Here is a 21,290-nt window from a genome sequence, read left to right as displayed (position 1 = left end):
TAAAAGCAAGCGAAAATCTAACACCCCACCTTTAAGAGTGAGTCGCTCTTTTCCAAGATACAATTTAGAGGAAAAAGTGGATATAAACCTCAACACATCTGACCAAGCAGTATAATTGTCAGGTTAGGTGGCATAACAGGATCGGTTTGACCATCCTCTGTTCTCTAAACTCAAAGCAGCCACATCTCCTCCTAATGTGTACTTTCTTTGTGTTGTTTTTGTTGTCATGAAGGACTTTTTTTTCTGTTCATCATTACTGATAATAGAGAATGTGGCCCTGGGTTAGGAATGAATGAGGGCGGAAAGGCAGTCACATCACATGTCATCAAACATAAACCTGGGATCCGATTCAATCAATCACAGATAAAAGGTCAACCACGCTGTGGTTTACGCCGTCTCACAGACATTGTCATTGGATATTTTGATTTTGTAAAACCACATCTACCCTTAAAATACAGCATCAATAGTCTGAATGAAAACTGCAGCCGTGCTGAAAAAAAACCGGCATACATTTCAAACTGGTTCATGCTGGTCTATACTGGTCAGTGCTGGTCAGATGCTGGTCAAGTTGGTCTGACCAGCATGGTCTGGGTTCTGCTGGCCGACCAGTAGGATCTAACTGGTCTGACCAGCATGGTCTAGCTGGTTATCCTGGCAGACCAGCCTTCGTTGTGTTTCCATTGTGTTTTCGCTGATGACCAGCCTTCATTGTGTTTTTGTTGGTAACCAGCATCAGCTAAATCAAAACCAGCATCAAGGCACATTATGCTGACTTACAAAGTGAAGTATAATTCCTATTGGAATCTAACCAGAGAGGATTCCCACAGTCTGCATTCAGAATGACTGCCATGGTTTAGAAGATGAGGGGGCGTTCAAAACCGCGATGCAGTTGTCAAGTCAACAAATCCGTCAGTGCAGCTGTGAACCGCATCACAAGAGACATGCCAAACGGGAGATGTATATATATATTTAAAAAAATTATATCATTAATGCAATTTCAATGTTGTTTGAGTTGCTTAGTGAACCACTAAATTAGTTTGAGAGGATTTTACTGCAACACTGCTCACTGCAGCCAAGTTGCTTGACATAGGAGTTTCAAAGAGCTGTCAGTCAAAGCGAGCTCATGAATATAAGCTCCCTGCCCACTCATCCTGTCTTTTCAAACTTCCTGGTACAGTAGTTAGCCATGAGAGAAAAGGTACTTTTCAGAATGACTGTTGGATGCCATGTAGAACCCTTTGATTTGTCTCTGTAGGGGAAACCTTTTGAGTTCCAATTAGAACCCTCTCATGAAGAACATCAACGCTAAATTGTAGCTGGTCTCATCAGATAACATGGCACACGTTAGCCCTATGCTAACCTCAACAAATGGTACTGATTATGTCCTGGCACAACTTCTTCATCAGCCTATGAACGATCTTAGACTTTATATCGACCAACCAATGTCATTTCTTTAAAATAGGTCAACCCTGGCCACTAGAGGGATATTTTAAACCTGCAAATTCAAGGTTTACTACTGTAACAAAATGTTGTGTGCCAATATTGCACTGATGCATCTTTGATTAGGCTACTAGCTAAAACGAACACCACACGTTGTTGTTTACGAGTTTCACACACATCCATGTGCTTTCGCGGGGAAAATATAAATGAGGTCCTTACAACAACATAAACCTGTTCACTGCCGGTCCTTGATGCTCGATTCAAAACGCATGCGATGAAGTGTATGATGCTAATAACGCGTAGCCTATAAAATGTTGTGGCCCTACATTTACGTGTACACGACCATGTAATATAGCCGATGCAATACGATTTGTATGTGTTTGTGGGCAAGGCTGAAGAAAGAGGTAGCTCCATATTCAAATTCATTCATAATCTTCATTTTCAAGCTGTTGGCTGTAGACGTCCCTTTTCAACACAATAACACTTGGGCACGAGCTCACCAGAACTGAGTACCGGCACCTCAAAATGTTCTACTGCAACCCTTATAAAATATTAGCTCAAAAGTATTGTACAGTTCCTGCACTTAAATATAAACAGTACTGGCACCCAAAATGAGTACCGGCACCTATTTTAGTCCAATTCAAGCACTGCACACTAACACAATACATGTAAATCAACATTTCAAATGGGGGAAACTCATGTGAGATTCAAACCCTTGCCACAATCTGCAACAATTACGTGGACTAGGCACTTGACACAGAGAGCAATTTGACCAGTCAGTCAAATACATGTGATAATTGCTTTGATGAACATGAACATGCTGTTAGAATTAGTTATCTCAAGGACACTTCCAACTGCTTCGACAATTTTAATTGTCTGACGCACCTGTGCCAGGACATAATCAGTACCACCTGTTGAAGTTCGCATAGGGTTCATTTGTACCATGTTATCTGATGGGACCAGCTACAACTTAGCATTCGGTCACATGCAATTAAATCAACGCTTTTCATTGGCTGATACGCATTTTGTGCGTGTTAACTTTCAATTATTGCTTTTTTACAGTTGATTTAAGGTGTAATTGTTTTTTAAATGACTTGTTGTTTACCTTACTTTCACTGCACATTGAAATGTATGTGGGGGCAATGTGCTGGCGGGGAAAATTAGCATATTTGGGGGGCATGGTCTAAAATATGTTGTATTTCTGCCAATTGTTAGTGGAAGTATTGTACCAGTTGAAGAGGTTTTATCGTTATGTTGATGAAGGTTGAGGAGGTAGAACTATCGCATAGTGCAGTGTGCTGCTCAATGAGTGCAGACATTGAAAAACGGTGCAATCATCTAGGTGTAATGTGTGGTGTCTAGGAGTCGGAATGGTGGCGAGTAGTGCAGACGAAATGGAGAAAAAGTTGATGATGCAACAGCTGTGCTGGAAGGCAAAGAAATATGGGTGTCAGTCCCGATGGTATGGAGCGGGAGGATGAGGGTCAAGGACCTGAAATGGTCTGTAGTGGAAAGACATAGGAAGAAGAGAGATCATGATACTGAAAGCAGCGGCGCGTTTAGTAAAGAAAGCATAAAGAGCTCCAAGGTAGGAAGCAAAAGTAATAATGAGTCGGAGTGGAAAGACCACAGGGCCTCATTCACACCCTACCTGACTAACTAATGCCGTAGAGAAAAAATGTAGGTCAAATTAGCTTGGTTCGTTGGAAATGGTAGACTGTTAATATTGTGTGGTAGACAGGCTCAGCAAGACAAGATTCTGAAAATGGAAAAGCTTTAAATGGGAAGAAGATTAAAAGCCATGTCCCTGGTGATTATGCTACATTGAGGGGAGTCATCACTGTAGTCCTGATATCTATGTCCACAGATAATATTAAAGAACATGTGAAGGGGAGGAAGAGTGATTGAGGCCAAAAGGTTGATCAGTAGGAAAGAGGGTCAAAGAAGTGAAGCCTATCATTGCTGCTCAGGTTTGAGAAGGTTATGCCTGGGAAAGTACAGAGAGGATTCCTTAGTTTCAATGTCAGAGATTTTGTCCCGTCCCCATTGCAGTGTTTTAAATGTCAAAGAATGGGACATGTAAAGGAAGGACAAGATGTGTCAAGTGTGGAGGGGAACATGATTACGGTGAATGTGGGAGCAATGTGAAGGTTAAGTGTTGTAATTGTGCGGGGGGAGAACACAGGTTTAAGGTTAATGCCAGGTTTTTATTTGATCTTTATTTAACTAGGCAAGTCAGTTAAAGAACAAATTCTTATTTTCAATGACAGCCTAGGAAGGGTGGGTTAACTGCCTGTTTTGTACATTGTCCGCTCAGGGATTTGAACCTCCAACCATCCAGTTACTAGTCCAACGCTCTAACCACTAGGCTACCCTGCCGTTTAAGGTTATTGTGGAGACCGCAAAAGAGACATTGGGGGATGTTACTGCTGAACAATCCTATGGGTGGAGTGTTTCAGTATTATATAGGTCGAGTTTAATGGGGTAGGGGGTTTTGGGAGTCGGTGAGGAAGAAGTTAGTAGGGATTTATCTGGTTTTTATTTTCGTGGTAGTACAGAATTGGACAGATCATGATTGATTCCAGCACAGTAGGTAACGACATGCCCTTAAACGTTTGTTTGTGCATGACATCATGGAAGAAGATGAAGGTTGAGCGCCTCATTTGTCCGGTCCCAGTTCTACATCTTTGTAAGAGCTTGTGACAATCAAGAGTTGCGCTGTTAAGAGGTTACTGTGCATTTCCCAGTAACTTAATGGCCGTTTTTCATCAGGAAGTTCATGTTTAATTTTCCTTAACTTACTGTTAGCTTGCTGCAAGCAGTTATTGTACAATTCACAGTAACTTACTGTGGACGACCTCTGTCATGCTCACTGACCTGATGGTGTGACAGGACGGTCAGTTTGCTACCAACCAAGAGGTTGAGGCCAGGTGAGGCTGGTTCCCAAGTGCGCTCACCACAAAGAATGCTGAGTAGTTGTCACCTAATGTTATACGCTATCTTGTAATCAGAAAGGTTCAGGGAAGGTACAGTGAGCTACTGGCTGCAATTAAGTTCCTGTGCACTTTACAATAACTTACTGACATCTGGCTGCCAGTTAGGTTGCCAGTTAAGGTGCCAGTAAGTTACTGGCAGTTAGTTGTCAGTGAGTTACTAGAAGTTACTGGCTATTACGTTACTGTGATTTTTTAACTGGTTGCCAATTAGGTAACGCAGAATTCAAAGCAACTTCGAGCCAAACTCATTTCCATTAAGTTACTGTGAAATGTAGTTATGCTACGTTTGGTACCGGAGCCCCGAGGCATGCGTTGAAATTGCTAAGCAGCTAACTTCGAAGCAGTGTGCCGATGCGTGCATCCCTTTAACAGTGGTACGTCAACAATGATGTCCGAGGCTTCGTTCGACTCCGTGCTTTTTTCAATCCGTAAGTTTCAAAATGAGAGATCCCAGTGATTTCGCTGTGGTTCCGGTGCTTTCTTCGATTCTAAGCTGCTTTCAAACATTGACCTCTACTGGACACTTTAATTACAAATATAGTAATGATTTTGTACAAATATTTTAATCTGACCAGTAATTTATCAGGTAGAGTAGGGAACAATTCAGGGATGTGAGGGTATGAGGTCAAATCCTGTTGAAGGCACACTATTTAGAAAATTGTTTTGTGTGAAACCACACTTTCTACACTGGTGTTCAAATCATTTGTTTTATTTGGTATAGTATAAGCTTCTGTCTTCAGCATCCTAAATAATGTCATAGATTCAGATTATGAAAAATAGTAAACTTGAAGCATGATGACAGATGTGAGGCTGGTATTCCAACTGATTATAGGGGTTTTGATGAAAACATTAGAGAAAGAAAGACTTTATATGATATGATAATCATACGCTGCTATTTATTGCTGACCAGGAGATGCAACTTTGTGAACAGATAATGAAGTGTTTTTCAGCACTATTTGGTGAAAGTGTCAAAGCCTTCAGAAAGCGTCGGATTCTCATCACTACTGAAATGCACAGTAACCTCTTTTTTTAAAACCTTTATTTAACTAGGCAAGTAAATCAAGAACAAATTCTTATTTTCAATGACATCCTAGGAACAGTGGGTTAACTGCCTGTTCAGGGGCAGAAGGACAGCTCAGGGATTCGATCTTGCAACCTTTCGGTTACTAGTCCAACGCTCTAATCACTAGGCTACCCTGCCGCTACATCTTAACAGTGCAGCTCTTTAAAACCTATTAGGGATAGCCCCCTTTTTTTCAATTTCCGCCTAAATGACATACCCAAATCTAACTGCCTGTAGCTCAGGCCCTGAAGCAAGGATATGTATATTCTTGGTACCGTTTGAAAGGAAACACTTTGAAGTTTGTGGAAATGTGAATTGAATGTAGGAGAATATAACACAATAGATCTGGTAGAAGAAATTACAAAGAACAAAACAACAGATTTTTTTTCTACCACCATCTTTGAAATGCAAGAGAAAAGTCCCAGTTCCAGCATTCACTCTGGTTGTAATTCCGATGGTGTCCACAAGATGGCAGCAGTGTATGTGCAGTGTATGTTCAGACGCATAACTTGAAGTATGAGCAAGCTGCAGGACATTTAGTGTGATGTCACCTAGGTATAAATGGGCAAATCGTGAAAGACATTTGCAATCATATTACATTTTTCTGCAAGAATATTGTCAAATCTGTATACTTGGACTTTGAATTAGCTTTTCCAGTATTAGTTGCCTTATTATACGTTCAACATTTGCAAAACAATCAGTTTTCATAACTTCATAACTCTGAATATTCTTATAATTTTGGTCCAAAAGGAAAAGGCATGCTATCTCAAAAGGGTAGCACCTACATTTTGCCACAGACACAGGGTTTCCAGATACTCCCGTAAAGCCCAGCTCACTGGCTATCTAACTGGCTTTATTTGACCCCGATTGGTGCTTATTTGACAAAGATACAGTCATTCAAGTGAAGACCGCCCGCATCATCAGCGTGCCATGAAGGCATCGCTCTCTGACCAAATATGGTGTCCTATAGGATGTACTACACCCCTAACGATATAGTGAAGTCTTGTTACATTCTAGGATCTCTGAGGAATACAGATTCACAGATTCCTTTCTTTGCAAATTGAACCAGTGGAAATACAAAATCGATTGTGCATGCTATATGGACCTTAAGGATATGAAAAATGATTTTATCTAACAAAACGACACTTCATGTTATCTCTGGGACCCTTTGGATGATAAATCAGAGCAAGATTTCAGAATGTAAGCACACATTTCACTTTCAGAGGTGAATTTATCAAACCTATCGCGGTGAAAAAAGTGTTTTGTTGTTAGGAGCTCTCCTCAAACAATAGCATGGCATTTGTTTTCGCAATAATATCTACCGTAAATTGGACCGTGCAGTTATACTAACAAGAATTTAAGCTTTCAGTCGATATAAGACACTTATATGTACTGACATTTGTTGTTTCTCTGTGGCCAATCTCTGTTATGCCCACAGACCTGGTGGGGTTAGCAGGTCATTCAGGTCATTAACAACCAGTTCAAACCCCCAGTTGGGTATAGTCTCAAGTAACCAACATTCAGCAGCAAACTGTCATCTTACAGCAATAACACCTTAATATCTTATTGGCAGACTCAACAGCCTTGGCTCAAATGACTGCCTCACCTGGTTCACCAACTACTTCTCAGATTGAGTTCAGTGTGTCAAATCGGAGGGCCTGTTGTCCGGACTTCTGGCAGTCTCTATGGGGGTGCCACAGGGTTAAATTCTCAGGCCAACCATTTTCTCTGTATACATCAATGATGTCGCTCTTGCTGCTGGTGATTCTCTGATCCACCTCTACGCAGACGACACCATTCTGTATACTTTTGGCCCTTCTTTGGACACTGTGTTAACAAACCTCCATACAACACTCCTTCCGTGGCCTCCAACTGCTCTTAAATGCAAGTAAAACTAAATGCATGCTCTTCAACAGATCGCTGCCCGCACCCGCCCGACCATCTAGCATCACTACTCTGGATGGTTCTGTGGACAACTACAAATACCTACGTGTCTGGTTAGGCTGTATACTCTCCTTCCAGACATCAAGCATCTCCAATCCAAAATCAAATCTAGAATCGGCTTCCAATTTCGCAACAAAGCATCCTTCACTCATGCTGCCAAACATAGTCCGTTTTTACGAGGGTATCCTATCAATCCTTAACTTTGACGATGTAATTTACAAAATAGCCTCCAACACTCTACTCAGCAAATTGGATGTAGTCTATCACAGTGCCATCTGTTTTGTCACCAAAGCCCCAAATACTACCCACCACTGCAACCTGTATGCTCTCGATGGCTGGCCCTTGCTTCATATTCGTCGCCAAACCCATCAGGTCATCTATAAGTCTTTGCTAGGTAAAGCCCCGCCTTATCTCAGCTCACTGGTCACCATTGAAGCACCCACCCATAGCACGTGCTCCAGCAGGTAAATTTCACTGGTCACCCACAAAGCCAATTCCTCCTTTGGCCACCTTTCCTTCCAGTTCTCTAGCTACCAGTGGCTGGAACGAATTGCAAAAATCACTGAAGCTGGAGTCTTATATCTCCCTCACTAACTTTAAGCATCAGCTGTCAGAGCAGCTTACCGACCATTGCACCTGTACACAGGCCATCTATAAATAGCCCACCCAACTACCTCATCCCCATATTGTTATAATTTCTTTATGCTCCTTTGCACCCCAGTATCTCCACTTGCACATTCACCTTCTGCTCATCTATCACTCCAGTGTTAATGCTAAATTGTAATTATTTCGCCACTATGGCCTATTTATTGCCTTACCTCCCTAATCTTACTACATTTGCACACACTGTATATAGATTGTTCTATTGTGTTATTGACTGTACATTTGTTTATCCCATGTGTAACTCTGTGTTGTTTGTGTTGCACTGCTTTGCTTTATCTTGGCCAGTTTGCAGTTGTAAATGAGAACTTGTTCTCAACTAGCCTACCTAGTTAAATAAAGGTGAAAAAATTATTATAATAATTTGTCAGAAAAACTTGAGTAACTTGTTGTTTACCTTACTTTTACTGCAAGCAGTAGCCTGTAGTGTACCGTAAAATAACAAACTTTTAACAGTGCATTTTATAGCATAAACGGAAAACATGGTGGTTCTTCACAACCATCACAACAGTAGTGAACCCTTCCTGATATGCCGTGTTACACACATCACCCCTGACAAAGAACCCCTGAAGAACCTTTTCTTTGTGTGTATGCTGGTCCAGCTGGCCTCCGAAACCACACCCATCATTATCATATTTCCCAGCATGCTCTATTGCTGTCTTTAGAATTGTTTGTTTCAATATCTACATTTTTGCATAGAAAGTGAGTGAATGAATGAATGGTCCAATTATTGGATATCACTATTTAGTCTAGATTCCAATAGGAATTATAAATTCCTTTTCAAGCCAGCATAATGTGACTTGATGCTGGTTTTGCGGGTGACCAGCTTATGTTGGTCATCAGTCTCAAAAACACAGCGAAGTCTGGTCGCCGGCAAAAACTCAACGAAGGAAAGGGCGATACCTAGTCAGTTGTACAACAATGCATTCAACTGAAATGTGTCTTCCGCATTTAACCCAACCCCGCTGAATCAGAGAGGTGCGGGGGACTGCCATAATCGACATCCACGTCTTCGGCGCCTGGGGAACAGTGGGTTAACTACCTTACTCAGGGGCAGAATGACAGATTTTTACCTTGTCAGATTGGGCTGGTCACTGGCAAAAACACAACAAAGGCTGGTCACCAGAGAAAACACAACAAAGGCTGGTCACCAGAGAAAACGCAACGAAGGCTGGTCACCAGAGAAAACGCAACGAAGGCTGGTCACCAGAGAAAACGCAACGAAGGCTGGTCACCAGAGAAAACGCAACGAAGGCTGGTCACCAGTGTAAACGCAACGAAGGCTGGTCACCAGAGAAAACCCAACGAAGGCTGGTCACCAGAGAAAACACAACGAAGGCTGGTCACCAGAGAAAACACAACGAAGGCTGGTCACCAGAGAAAACCTAATGAAGGCTGGTCACCAGAGAAAACCCAACGAAGGCTGGTCACCAGAGAAAACCCAACGAAGGCTGGTCACCAGAGGAAATGCAACGAAAGCTGGCCTATGCTGATTTTTGTTTTCTGCAGGTAGCGCGGTTTCTTTCAATATCTGTAGTTGATTAAATGCGGGCCATAGTCGCCAACAGCACGGGGAGAGGTTGTAGGCTCCCATCCCACTCCTCACAGTGACACAAACCAACAAACAAAATGAGAGACAAAACATGGGTCATCACAAACAATACAAAATCTGAAAAGAACACAAAACAAAATAATACAACGCTGAATTACTATCACAATTACCAGGTGTTAATACCATTACTGTACTTCCATCCTTTCCAGAAAACAGATTGTGCCTCTGTCTGGAATTTAGAACTTAGAACACCACACCGATGGGGCAGGTTTGGGGTTGGGGAGCACTGGGCTAATGTTGTTGCGGCTGGATTAGCTAGTCAATCAGTTTGACGCCAGGCTCTTACATTAATGCATAGCCTATAGGAGCCACCCAGTCATGGGCTGGTGCTGTGAACAGGAGGCATGCTGAGTAATACTGCCCGGGTAGTACAGCTATGCGACAGATCTGGGTCATCGTGTTCCTCACAACCTGACCACTCCTCTTTGGCCGAGTGGGTGTGATGAGAGAGTGTGTGTGTGTGTTTTAATGGTTTGTGTGCCTGTTTGAGGGTACAGTCATTTCCAGGATTCTGGATTCACAACATGTACTGTTAATGTGTCAAATGAATGATGTGTAAATATATGTGCATGTGTCTACTCTCTAATTACAGTATATTTATGCATTAGCATGAATTGCCGTTTTCATATCTTTACACATGGATCTGACTAGCATGACTTTAGGTGTAGGATACAGTACACACATGATTATTATTCAAAGGTACAGTGCATAGCTGTGTAGGATAACCTCCTGCGTTGGTCTTTCTCTATTCAAACTCTCGTGTTCAAGACGTCGACCCTTGTAACAGCCCTCATCAATCCCAGCCCTGCAGCTCTTAGTTGATTAGGAAGAGTGTGTTAGGAAGAGTGTGTGTGCACGCAGGGTTCCACAAGCCGTGGGGGGGGGGGTTGATTGAGCTCGATACCCCCCCAACCAGTTTGCCTATCGTGTCCTACAGTAATGACATGTTTTTTTTTTTAACGAAGCCTCGCTTAGCTCAGCTCACTGAGACCAGGACAGGACCGGGATAGGGACAAAGGCCCTGCTCAGGAGAGGTTGAGGTGGGAAAGAACAACGTGGTAACCATGAGTAAACACTGGTAGCCTTTGGTAACGGCTGGTGACCGTTGGACGGAATCCAGCCATACCAAGCGTAATGACTCATTTGTTGAATTGTAATGTCATGAGTCAGGGCCGGGAGGCTTACCTTGGTCAGGTCACAGGGATGGGGAAAACTCTGGGCCCTCGTTATATAACTCTGAACTAGAGCCTTGGGAATTTCTTGGTCGGATCAGGTGGTCTGGGCAAAACTCCTGGACCTATATAATGTCTTAGAACTAGGCTGTGTGTAAATACAATGGATAGATAGGCGAATGTGTGGTTGGTAGTGACAATTTGATTGGCCAATAGTCATTAGCCATACTGTTCATCTAACGTTACCCAGATCACCTCCTTCACAGCACCCAACACGCCATGCAACATGCACCTTACAACTAGAGGGTGACAGAGAGAAAGAGAGAGAGAGAGAGAGAGAGAGAGAGAGAGATAGAAGTACAAGCAAAAATGGTTCATTAAATTATCGCAAAAAAAATGTCAAACCATAAATATCAACAAAGAGTGCTAAATAATATAATAATAATTATAATAATAATACATTTGCCAATTAACGGTACAAATATGATCTCTTTTTGTCTTTATCAGGAACTCCTATTGTTTGATTAGCACTCTGTTTCATAGCTTAATTCTTGACACAAATGCATACTGTACTACCACACACACACACACACTCGAACGAACAAACGAACGCACGCACCCACACACACACACAAGCCATAAAACAAGATGAATTGAAGCTGGCCTGCTGGTATGCAATCTATAGTTTGGCCAAGAAGTTGTGAGGTCACACAATATCAATTGCCGAAGCGTTCTAGCTTGGGAAACATGCATTTTGCTTCACTATCAAAGATGATCAATGCTATTAGATCTCAGACTATTAAAAACGTTTAGATTTGTAAAAGCTAATGGACGTCATTCTACTCCGTTCTTGCATTAAATCCTTACATATATCAGGTTGAACACATTCACGCCACTCTACAGGGCTTCATGGCAAAGCCTGGTTGTTTAATGCAGCAGAATACAGCACTGTTCCTGCCAAAGCCGTGACATACCAGCTCGTTCCTCCTGTACCCTTTTCACACTACCGAGCCAAACAGAGCCGAGCCAAACCAAGCTGTACTGCGCTGGCCTGGTTAGTGGTTACGCATCCACTACAGTTGCTGGAACTCAGCTGGAATGGACAATGTGAAAATAAGATTTGTGAGCCAGCGCAGTATGGTTCAGGATGGTTCAGTATGGTTCAGTATGGTTCGGGACGGCTTGATAGTGTGAAGATTGTATTACAGAGGAGGAGGGCAGGAAGCTAGTCGGTTGTACGTACCTCAGGTCAAACTTTAGTTATGCTACGCAGGTGCAATGACTGGGGATGTCCTGGGGATGGGATGGAACGGAACATGGAAGTTAGTCTGAGAGGGGGAGGGGGAGGGGATTGAGGGAAACAAGGGGGTACAAGGGGGCAAATATTTCCCCCAGTGCAAATCCACATGCAGATAAGGTTTCCAATATCAGAGTTGTTATATACTTTGTTATGGCGGCCATTTTGTAGTACGTCTAGTGTTTGGATCGTTGGTAGTGGATGTAAATAAATATGCATGCTCAGGTAGTTGTCAGATACTGTATAGGCTATATACTCCAGTATTGTGCAGTAGATACCTTTGTAGCAATAGAGTTCAATCATATGTGTGCTGTAGTATCACTGAAGTACAATTGTGGTATCACTGTAGGAGTATTACTGTGGTACAGTATCACTGTAGTACAACTGTGGTATCACTGTAGTAGTATTACTGTAGTACAGTGTCACTGAAGTATCGTATCACTGTGGTATTAGTGTAGTATCACTGTGGTATCACTGTAGTGTCTATCACTGTAGTATTAAATAAATGCATATACTGCACATTGTTTTAAACTGCTAAAGTATAGTACATTTTCTTTCAATAGGTTTAAATATCTTAATTTGCATAAATGTTTCTTATTACTTTCCCACTTTTTTGTATTATATATTGTATACAAAGCATTATATATTTGCATTGGCTGATTATTGTTATGTCACATTACGAAGCAACATGTAGATTTGTAATCACCCGAGGCAATATTTGAAACACATTTTTCACATTTATGGATGTATGACAGACAACACAATTGGCACAGTAACCATACATACAGTAGGCAATCTGTATGTATTAGACATAGCATGACAAACTGAACCCCGTTTTAACACACAAACACCTTATCCCCAAAGAACATGGAGTTGATTCATAGGAGACCACGCTGAGGCCTAGACGGCCAGCTCTCTGCTATGTCACATGGACACCATACATGAACACACATGCAGAACACACATTACTTACGATGGGGAGAGGGAGAGGGGCACTATAGATGAATGAATAAACCTACTACATCTCCTCCTGATTGAAGAATCTAATCCAACTGTTCTTTTCCTAATGCATATTGCATGTACCTTGATAGTGGCACATGATGGATAGAGAGAACAAGAGAGAGAGAGAGAGACAGAATGGGGGTGGAAAAGAAAGAGAGAGAGAGAGAGAGAGAGAGGAGGGAGGGAGGGCAGAAAAGAGAGAGAAAGGGGGAGGGTGGAAGAGAGAGAGAGAGAGAGGAGGGAGGGCAGAAAAGAGAGATTGGGGGAGAAAGAGAGAGAAAGGGGGAGGGTGGAAGAGAGAGAGGGTAAAATAGTAAGATGGAGAGAAATAGAGGGGGGGAGACAGGACAGACAGAGAAAGAGATATTCTATGAGGTGAAAAGGGTTAGTTTAGTATTATGGTAATATTGGACGGAATCTAAGAAACAGGAAACAGTTTGTTGTACTAACACTGCTACAATGAACATAACCCATAGATGTATGTTACACATATATATTCTGTATATACAGAGGATAACCAGAGTATATACAGTAGAAATGATTCCATGTTGGCGTTAATGACCGACATAGGACAATAAATAACACACACACATACACAAGCATGCACAGACCCACACCCTCCAGGACTCTATGTCACTGTCACAACCAGTAAATCCCAGTCTATTTGTTGACATAATGCGGACTCTTATGTCACTGTCACATGCAGTATATCCCAGTCTATGTGTTGACATAATGCGGACTCTATGTCACTGTCACATGCAGTATATCCCAGTCTATGTGTTGACATAATGTGGACTCTATGTCACTGTCACATGCAGTATATCCCAGTCTATGTGTTGACATAATATATAATCGTTTCTGCCTGATTTTGCAGACAGTATTTTCACCTGCTGATTCTAAAAGACATCCTGTTGATTTAGATCTAGGGGTGTTGAGCGCATATGGTCATGTACAGCATTGGATTTATTTTTTGTATTAGCTGTTGTTCAATGGTCAATATTAGCAATATAAATGCAATATTATCTTTGTCTTTAATCTGCAGTTTTACCATCCCTGCATCACATACCAAGGTATATAGACCGATAGGGATCCTGAGGCAAACCTCAGGCAAAGTCTGCCGCCAATAATCAAAGTCCATTCTAAAAGGCCATTGATTATCAAGACAGCCTGGTTTAAATAACAAAATGGGTGCCATGAGATTGCTAATTAAAATGTGAGTGGGGGAGGGGACAAAGAGGAGGGGGGGGACAAAGTGTCAAAGAGAAGAAGGGAGAGGAAAAGTGAGAAGCAGAGAGAGATAGAGAGAGAGAGAGAGAGAACACCATTGTGGAATGGCATCTCCTTCCGTCCAATGATTCCGAGTGCAGCACAGAGAGAGTAGCAGCCTAATGGCGGTGGTGCTTTGTGTCTACGGGGGGAAATCAATGGTAGAGGAGATCAACTGGAACAGCGCACATGAGAGAGATGAATTGTACGGACCCCAGATTCTAAACGAACCCACTCCAGCCACATATGGCACCCTATTCCCTATATAGTGCACTACTTTTGACCAGTGCACATAGAGGGTAGTTATCTTCATAGGGAATAGGGTGCCATTTCGGAAGCAACCCTGGACTACTCCAGTGTTTTAAAAGCAGAGCCTGACAGGCTGTAAGTGCCACTCAAGCTGCTCTCGGTGTAAGAGCCCCAGGGGAACACTTTGGTCCTAGATCAGCTCTTACAGGACAAAGGCACTCTGCTCCACTAGGAGTCCTTAGGGAGGGGGATTCACCCTGGTCCCAGATCAGTCTGTCTAGGGTTAATAGGGATAGAGGCCACTTCTGGATTTGATGAGGTCTTTCGACAAATAATACATTAGAATTAATAATAGTACATGAGAATAAAAAGCAAAACACTAAAATGATAAACAAAGACCGTAGAATAAAAAAGTATAATGATACAACGTGAACTCAGTGCATCGTGGGAGCAGGGTTTGATGACCACATGTAGTATTATCGGATTTGACTACTTACAACACATAGTGCAACACATTTGACACATTATTAAAGTGAAAGAATTATGCAATCATTCATTTTAATAATCTAACCCAGAATGCTTTGCACAAAAGTCCCAGAATGCTCTCTTCCACTGTTTCCTTGGCAACAGTGGGAAATAAGGAGAAAGGGGAGAGCGAGAGAGAGAGAGAGAGAGAGAGAGAGAGAGGAAAAGAAGAGGAGCGGTAAAGACAGAAGGAAAGGAGGTGGGAAAAAATATATATTCCACAGTACATTACAGACAAGAAAATAATAACCACCAATAAAACAAATTATACACACATCACATGTACATAAAACACAACACAATATCGACACACACCCTCAAAACACACCAATTACACTATTACACTATACAATATTTATCAGAGGAAAGTATTACAGACAGAGGGAGAGAAAGGCTGCTTCCCAATATGTCCTTTCTCCTGAAGTGTACGCTTGTGCTTTCCCCCAGCGCATTTGAAAAGCATTGGACTTGTGTAACCATTGGATTTGCTCTAGACAGAGTTTCCACCATATGTTTTAGGCATACCAATCTTTTTCTTTTAAATCCATGAGGGTAGTGAACAAGCGCACACTTCGGGAGTAAGGGCAGATATTGGGACGCAGGGAACAGACGTAAGGTGCCCAACCCTCCAAGCTTTAACCTTTCCTGACCTCTGCACTTTAGCATTTGTCAACAGAGGTCAAAGCTGCACGCGTCGTAAAATAAACCACATTAAAATAAAGCCATAAACCAGCAGAACCACTCCGGGCACAGAAACAATGGAGAAGCGCCAGGAGGAGGAGGAGGAAGAAGGGGAGGTTTAAAGCACTATATCCCACTTTAAAAGCGGAAGGCCGGCAGCCATTTTGGGGCGCCTTTGGAGGATGGCTTTTTTCGCTTTTAGAGTGTGGAGGAAGCTTTTGTTATTATTATTACAGGGCTGTCAGGGGCTGTGGCTCAACACACTCTGACACCACTAACACCAGTCAGCTAGTCACCACAGACCGTACGGCTACTACAGTCACTTACCTGGCACTGCACGTAGCACTGTGTCTGTCTGATGGTTGGTCCGTCAGTCGGTCTGTTTGTCCGTCTGTCTGTCCATCTGTAAGTTTGTAAGTCTGTCAGTCTGTCTGCTTGTAAATCAGTCTGTCTGCTTGTAAATCAGTCTGTCTGCTTGTAAATCAGTCTGTCTGCTTGTAAATCAGTCTGTCTGCTTGTAAATCAGTCTGTCTGCTCGTAAATCAGTCTGTCTGCTTGTAAATCAGTCTGTCTGCCAGTCTGTCTGCCAGTCTGTCTGCCAGTCTGTCTGCCAGTCTGTCTGCCAGTCTGTCTGCCAGTCTGTCTGCCAGTCTGCCTGCCAGTCTGTCTGCCAGTCTGTCTGCCAGTCTGTCTGCCAGTCTGTCTGCGTGTAACACTACGTGTGTGGAGGGGTGCCCAGTGCCGGTAAGTCTTTCAGTCCCAAAGTGTGTACAGTATCTAGACTAGACCTCTACGTTTTGATCTAGCCTGACCTTGTGCTCTCCCACTAAAGGACTGAAGCACACCTTAAAAGCACTAGACTCGGGAACAGTGTTTCAGCACAGCCAAATGCATCCCCCACTCCAACCACTGACATTCATACATCTACTGCTGTATAGACTACGATAGCTTGACATCTTGAGTCAATGCCACTCATATAGGGACATTTGTGGTGGTTGGGGATTAGGGAGCAGGCATAGATATGATCCAGAGTCAGTCTTGGTTTAGGGTTGTAAAGGAGAATGGAGAGGATTTAGGTCCAATGGACTGACCCTGGACCAGCACAGAGGGCCTGGGCTCCCCCCCTGGTACTGTGATGAAACAATGTTCTGGTCACCTCAGAGTGGAGGTCAGTTCCAGAAAAGAGTGAGAAGTAACCAGCTTTCACTTCAAGAAATGAACCAGTACACACCAGTGGCCTTTACTCTGCTACTAGTTTATATAGACAAACATGTTCACACTGATTTGGTCCAATCATCTGGATTTAAATGAGTCACAGTTTATTTTTCAGAATTCTCCAATTGTGTGTGGATTATACAGTACCTTGGATTTGTGTATTGTTTGTGTGACTGTTGGTACACTGCTAAACAGGACAGTTGTACAGGTGTCTCTGAGTAAGGAGAGAGGAGACCGTACCAGAGGAAAGAGCCACAGGAGCGAGAGGAGGACACGGCAACACAAAACCAAAAAGGAAAACAACGGGAGCACAAAGGAAAACGCAGGACACAACAACCGACAGACGGACGGACAGAGACCGGGGAGAGGACAGCGACAAACAGACAAGTGTAACACAGAGCAACAAGAGCCGACATACAAACGCATGACACGACACAACCTGAGGAGGGAGACAACAACAACAGACACGTCAGAAGACATGGCCCCCCTCACAACCCCACCCCCACCCCTCTCCATGGTGGTCCTAACACACACACACACACACACACACGCATAGCAAAGAACAGAGGGCTAGCATCGCAGCCGACACAAACACACAGATATACACACAAACGCACACACACCTTCGCACGCATACAGCGCTAGCCGATGGACAGAGGGACATCCACAGCCAAACACACACACACACACACACACACACACACTCCCATTCAGAATCTTGTGTTATGTTGGTAGCGTTACGTAGCGGCTTAATTGGTCAAATGGGTCATGAAGGGTTCAGTTTACGATGTGTAACAGGGCTCGAAGACGGGGAGTCGAGGGGTAGGCTACAAGTACATGTGGTGGGAAATCCTGTGTGTTGTGTGTGCGGAGGAGTAGAGTTCTGAGACGGTGAATTTGAGTGGAGGCTGGAGCTGAGATTGCAGACGAGGTCTCGGGGAAGGAAGGAAGGATGGATGGTGGGAGGGAGGGAGGAGATGAGGAGGGGGAGGTAGGGAGGTGGCCATCATATCGCTCACATCACATTACATAACGCCATTTAGCCTCCCATCGCACAATTAAGCCCAGCGCCCCCTCTCTTTCTTCCTCTCTCTCTCTCATTCTCTCTTTCTCCCTCTATTGGATCCAATGAGTCATGTAGGTCGAATCGACCCCATTCGCTCAGGGCACCTTATCTCCCCCCTCAGTGGAAAACGGTTGTGGCGTTTTGGTGGCGAGAGAGAGAAAAGAGAAGGTCGAGTGAGAGAGAGAGAGAATAGAGAGAGTGGGGGAGAGAGAGGGACAGAGGACTACACTGGTCTGCAGGGACTGGGAGGGGGGTTTGGGGTCATCCAGAGAGCAGAAAAGGAGGTTAAAGGTTGTGCGTCTGTCTGTCCGTGTGTGCGCGTGTAATGTAAGGTTAAGTGCAGAAGTTGAACTGAATGAAATTGACCAAAGGCTAAGCCATAGTTGTGGCGAACTGTGTTAAATGTGGGGAGATGTAAACACATACATTTCCAAACATACATTGATGTACAGTGCCCTCCAGAATTATTCTCACCCTCGGTAAATATGACGAAAAAAAGACAGTGGGAAAAAATGTCATTGTTGTTTATCAGCTTGATCTTGAACTCAAAATATCATATGACTCTGACCTTTAATTAAGTTATAATTGTAAAAAAAAATATATATATAATAATTGGCACCCCGAGAAATTCTTATGAACAAAATCTAATTCATGTATGTTTCGATTAATATTTTACTTTTTGAACTTCATCGGACTATTTGGGAAGTCTTAAGTGGTCCATCCATGACTTCCTGTTTCACTGGGGTATAAATATGAGGTGACACACTGGCTAAACTCCCTTAGTCATCCATCAACATGGGAAAGGCCAGAGAACACACAAATGAAATGAGATTAAAGGTTGTTGACCTTCACAAATTAGGCAATGGCTATAAAAAAAGATAGCCACGAGCCTGAAAATACTCCAAGGGAATCACAGTTTTGAGAATTGCCAAAGACGGTTACATCTTGGGGCCACCAACTCTCCAAAACTACAATTAAACACCCCCTCCATGCCAACAAGTTATTTGGAAGGGTTGCCACCTCTGCTGTCACCAAACCCCAAACGCAAGCGCCTTGCTAAATGCCATTGGAACTTGGATTGGAACCAGGTTCTATGCTAAATGCCATTGGAACTTGGATTGGAACCAGGTTCTATGGTCTGATGAGACTAAAATAGAGGTTTTGGGCAACAAACACCAGAGGTGGGTTTGGTGTAAAAAGAGCCATGGTCATGCAGAAAATAACCTAATTCCCATTGTGAAGTATGGTGGTGGTTCTGTGATGTTGTGGGGATGTTTTACTTCCAAAGGCCCTGGGAACCTTGTTAGGATATAAGGCAATCATGGACTCCATCAAGCACCAGGACATTTTAGGCCAAAATTTGTCTGCCTCTACCAGGAGGCAAAAACTGGGTCATCCAAGCAGGACAATGATCCCAAGCATACCTCTGAATCCATACTAAAATGGTTCACGGACCATAGAATCAAGCTTTTGAAATGGCCATCCCAGTACCCTGACCCTAAACCCCATTTAAAAACCTGTGGGGTGAGCTGAAGAGGAGAGTCCACAAGCGAGGACCAAGGACTCTGAAGGATCGGAGAGTTTCTATATGGGAGGAATGGTCTCAAATCCCGTCCTATGTGTTCTCCCACCTCATCAAGCATCATAGGAGGCGACTCAGAGCTGTTATCTTGGCAAAGGGAGGACGCACAAAGCACTAAATGCAGGGGTGCCAATAATTGTGATAATGCATGTTTTTGAATAAAAAATGTATTTCTTGATGACAAATGTTTTTCTATGAATAATTTTAACTCAATTAAAGGTCAGATTCATATGATATTTTGAGTGTAAGATCAAGCTGATAAATAACAATTACATGTTTTCACTGACTTTTCTTGTTCCAACAGTGTTGTTCTAGGGTGTCAATAATTCAAGAGGGCACTGTATGCACACACACACAAACACGCACACATGCACGAACACACACATACGCACGCACACCCACACACATGCACGGACACACACGCGAACACACGCATACGCGCACACACACATATGCACATGCACCCACGCGCACCCACGCGCACCCACACACACGCCCACCCACGCGCACCCACACACACACACACACACACACACACACACACACACACACACACACACACACACACACACACACACACACACACACACACACACACACACACACATTTACCCTCCCAACCTACACTTAGGACCATATTCCACCATGAAAATGTTGAACCAAACCTTAAAGCTTTACTGTAACAAGCAATTAACTGTCATGCATTCTTAAATATACAACCTTTCAAGAGTGTGTGTGTGGGGGGGGGATACCATGTTACTTTGTGTGTGTGTTTGTGTGCTTTAATGTGGTTTGTGTGTGTTTGTGTGTGCATGTGCGTGTGTGTGTGTGGATGCACGCTTGCCATGTTATTGTGTTTTTGCTCATTGTGCTTTCATTGTATGTGTCTTTTGTGTTACCTCTGTATTGCTATGGTTTGATCCAGGAGGAGGCGGAGTTTGCATTGAGGTCCTGCTGTAGCAGAGGCCCCTCCGGCTTGAACCACTCCTCTCCTGGGGGGGATGCCGGGCTGGCCGCTGCAGCGTCTGGTATTTGTTGTGAGGGGAGTGTTGGAGTGGGGTTTGTAGAGGAGTGTATTTGGGATCGGGGACGCCAGGGATCGGGGACGCCAGGGGCAGGCCGGGCGGGGGGGGTTCGTTTTAGGTTGAGGTTGAGGTGGCGGTTCAAAATGGCGGGTGGAAGGGGTTGGATTGTTGGAGGTAGAACCATGGGGATGTCAGGTGAAAGAAGAAGCAGGTGAGTGGTACAAGGTAAATGAAAAAGAGCATGCATGTCCATTGAGAAAGCATGGAGGGGAGATGAGGATGAATGGATGGGTGGAGCGATAGCAAGCCGACAGGGTGTGGAGAGGAGATAGAGACAAAGAGGAAGAAAGCATGACCAATAAATGAGAGGCAGAATGAGAGCCACAATATAGATATATCCATAGATAGATAGAGAGATACACTACATGACCAAAAGTATGTGGACAACTGATCCTCGTCCTTATGGGCATTAATATGGAGTTAGTCTCCCCCTTT

At 43.4% G+C, this 21,290-nt stretch overlaps 1 protein-coding gene across 3 annotated transcripts in view; it reads right to left on the bottom strand.

The window, feature by feature from the left end:
• The window catches only part of kcnc3a (potassium voltage-gated channel, Shaw-related subfamily, member 3a), a 102,446-nt gene that overhangs the window by 15,616 nt on the left and 65,540 nt on the right, over window positions 1-21,290 (bottom strand). The window contains exon 4 of one of the 3 annotated variants that reach the window (XM_031827112.1): window positions 20,513-20,795. The exons of the other annotated variants lie outside the window; for them this stretch is intronic. Within the exon in view, the coding sequence (XP_031682972.1) occupies window positions 20,680-20,795 (116 nt within the window). The 3' untranslated portion in view covers window positions 20,513-20,679. Of the gene's footprint in view, window positions 1-20,512; window positions 20,796-21,290 lie in introns of those variants that run through there. 3 annotated transcript variants of the gene reach the window in all.

This window comes from Oncorhynchus kisutch, linkage group LG6 (genome assembly GCF_002021735.2).
Source record: "Oncorhynchus kisutch isolate 150728-3 linkage group LG6, Okis_V2, whole genome shotgun sequence".
NCBI lineage: Eukaryota > Metazoa > Chordata > Actinopteri > Salmoniformes > Salmonidae > Oncorhynchus > Oncorhynchus kisutch.
The sequence above is the reverse complement of the archived record's forward strand: the minus strand, read 5'-3'. Positions and strand labels throughout refer to the sequence as shown.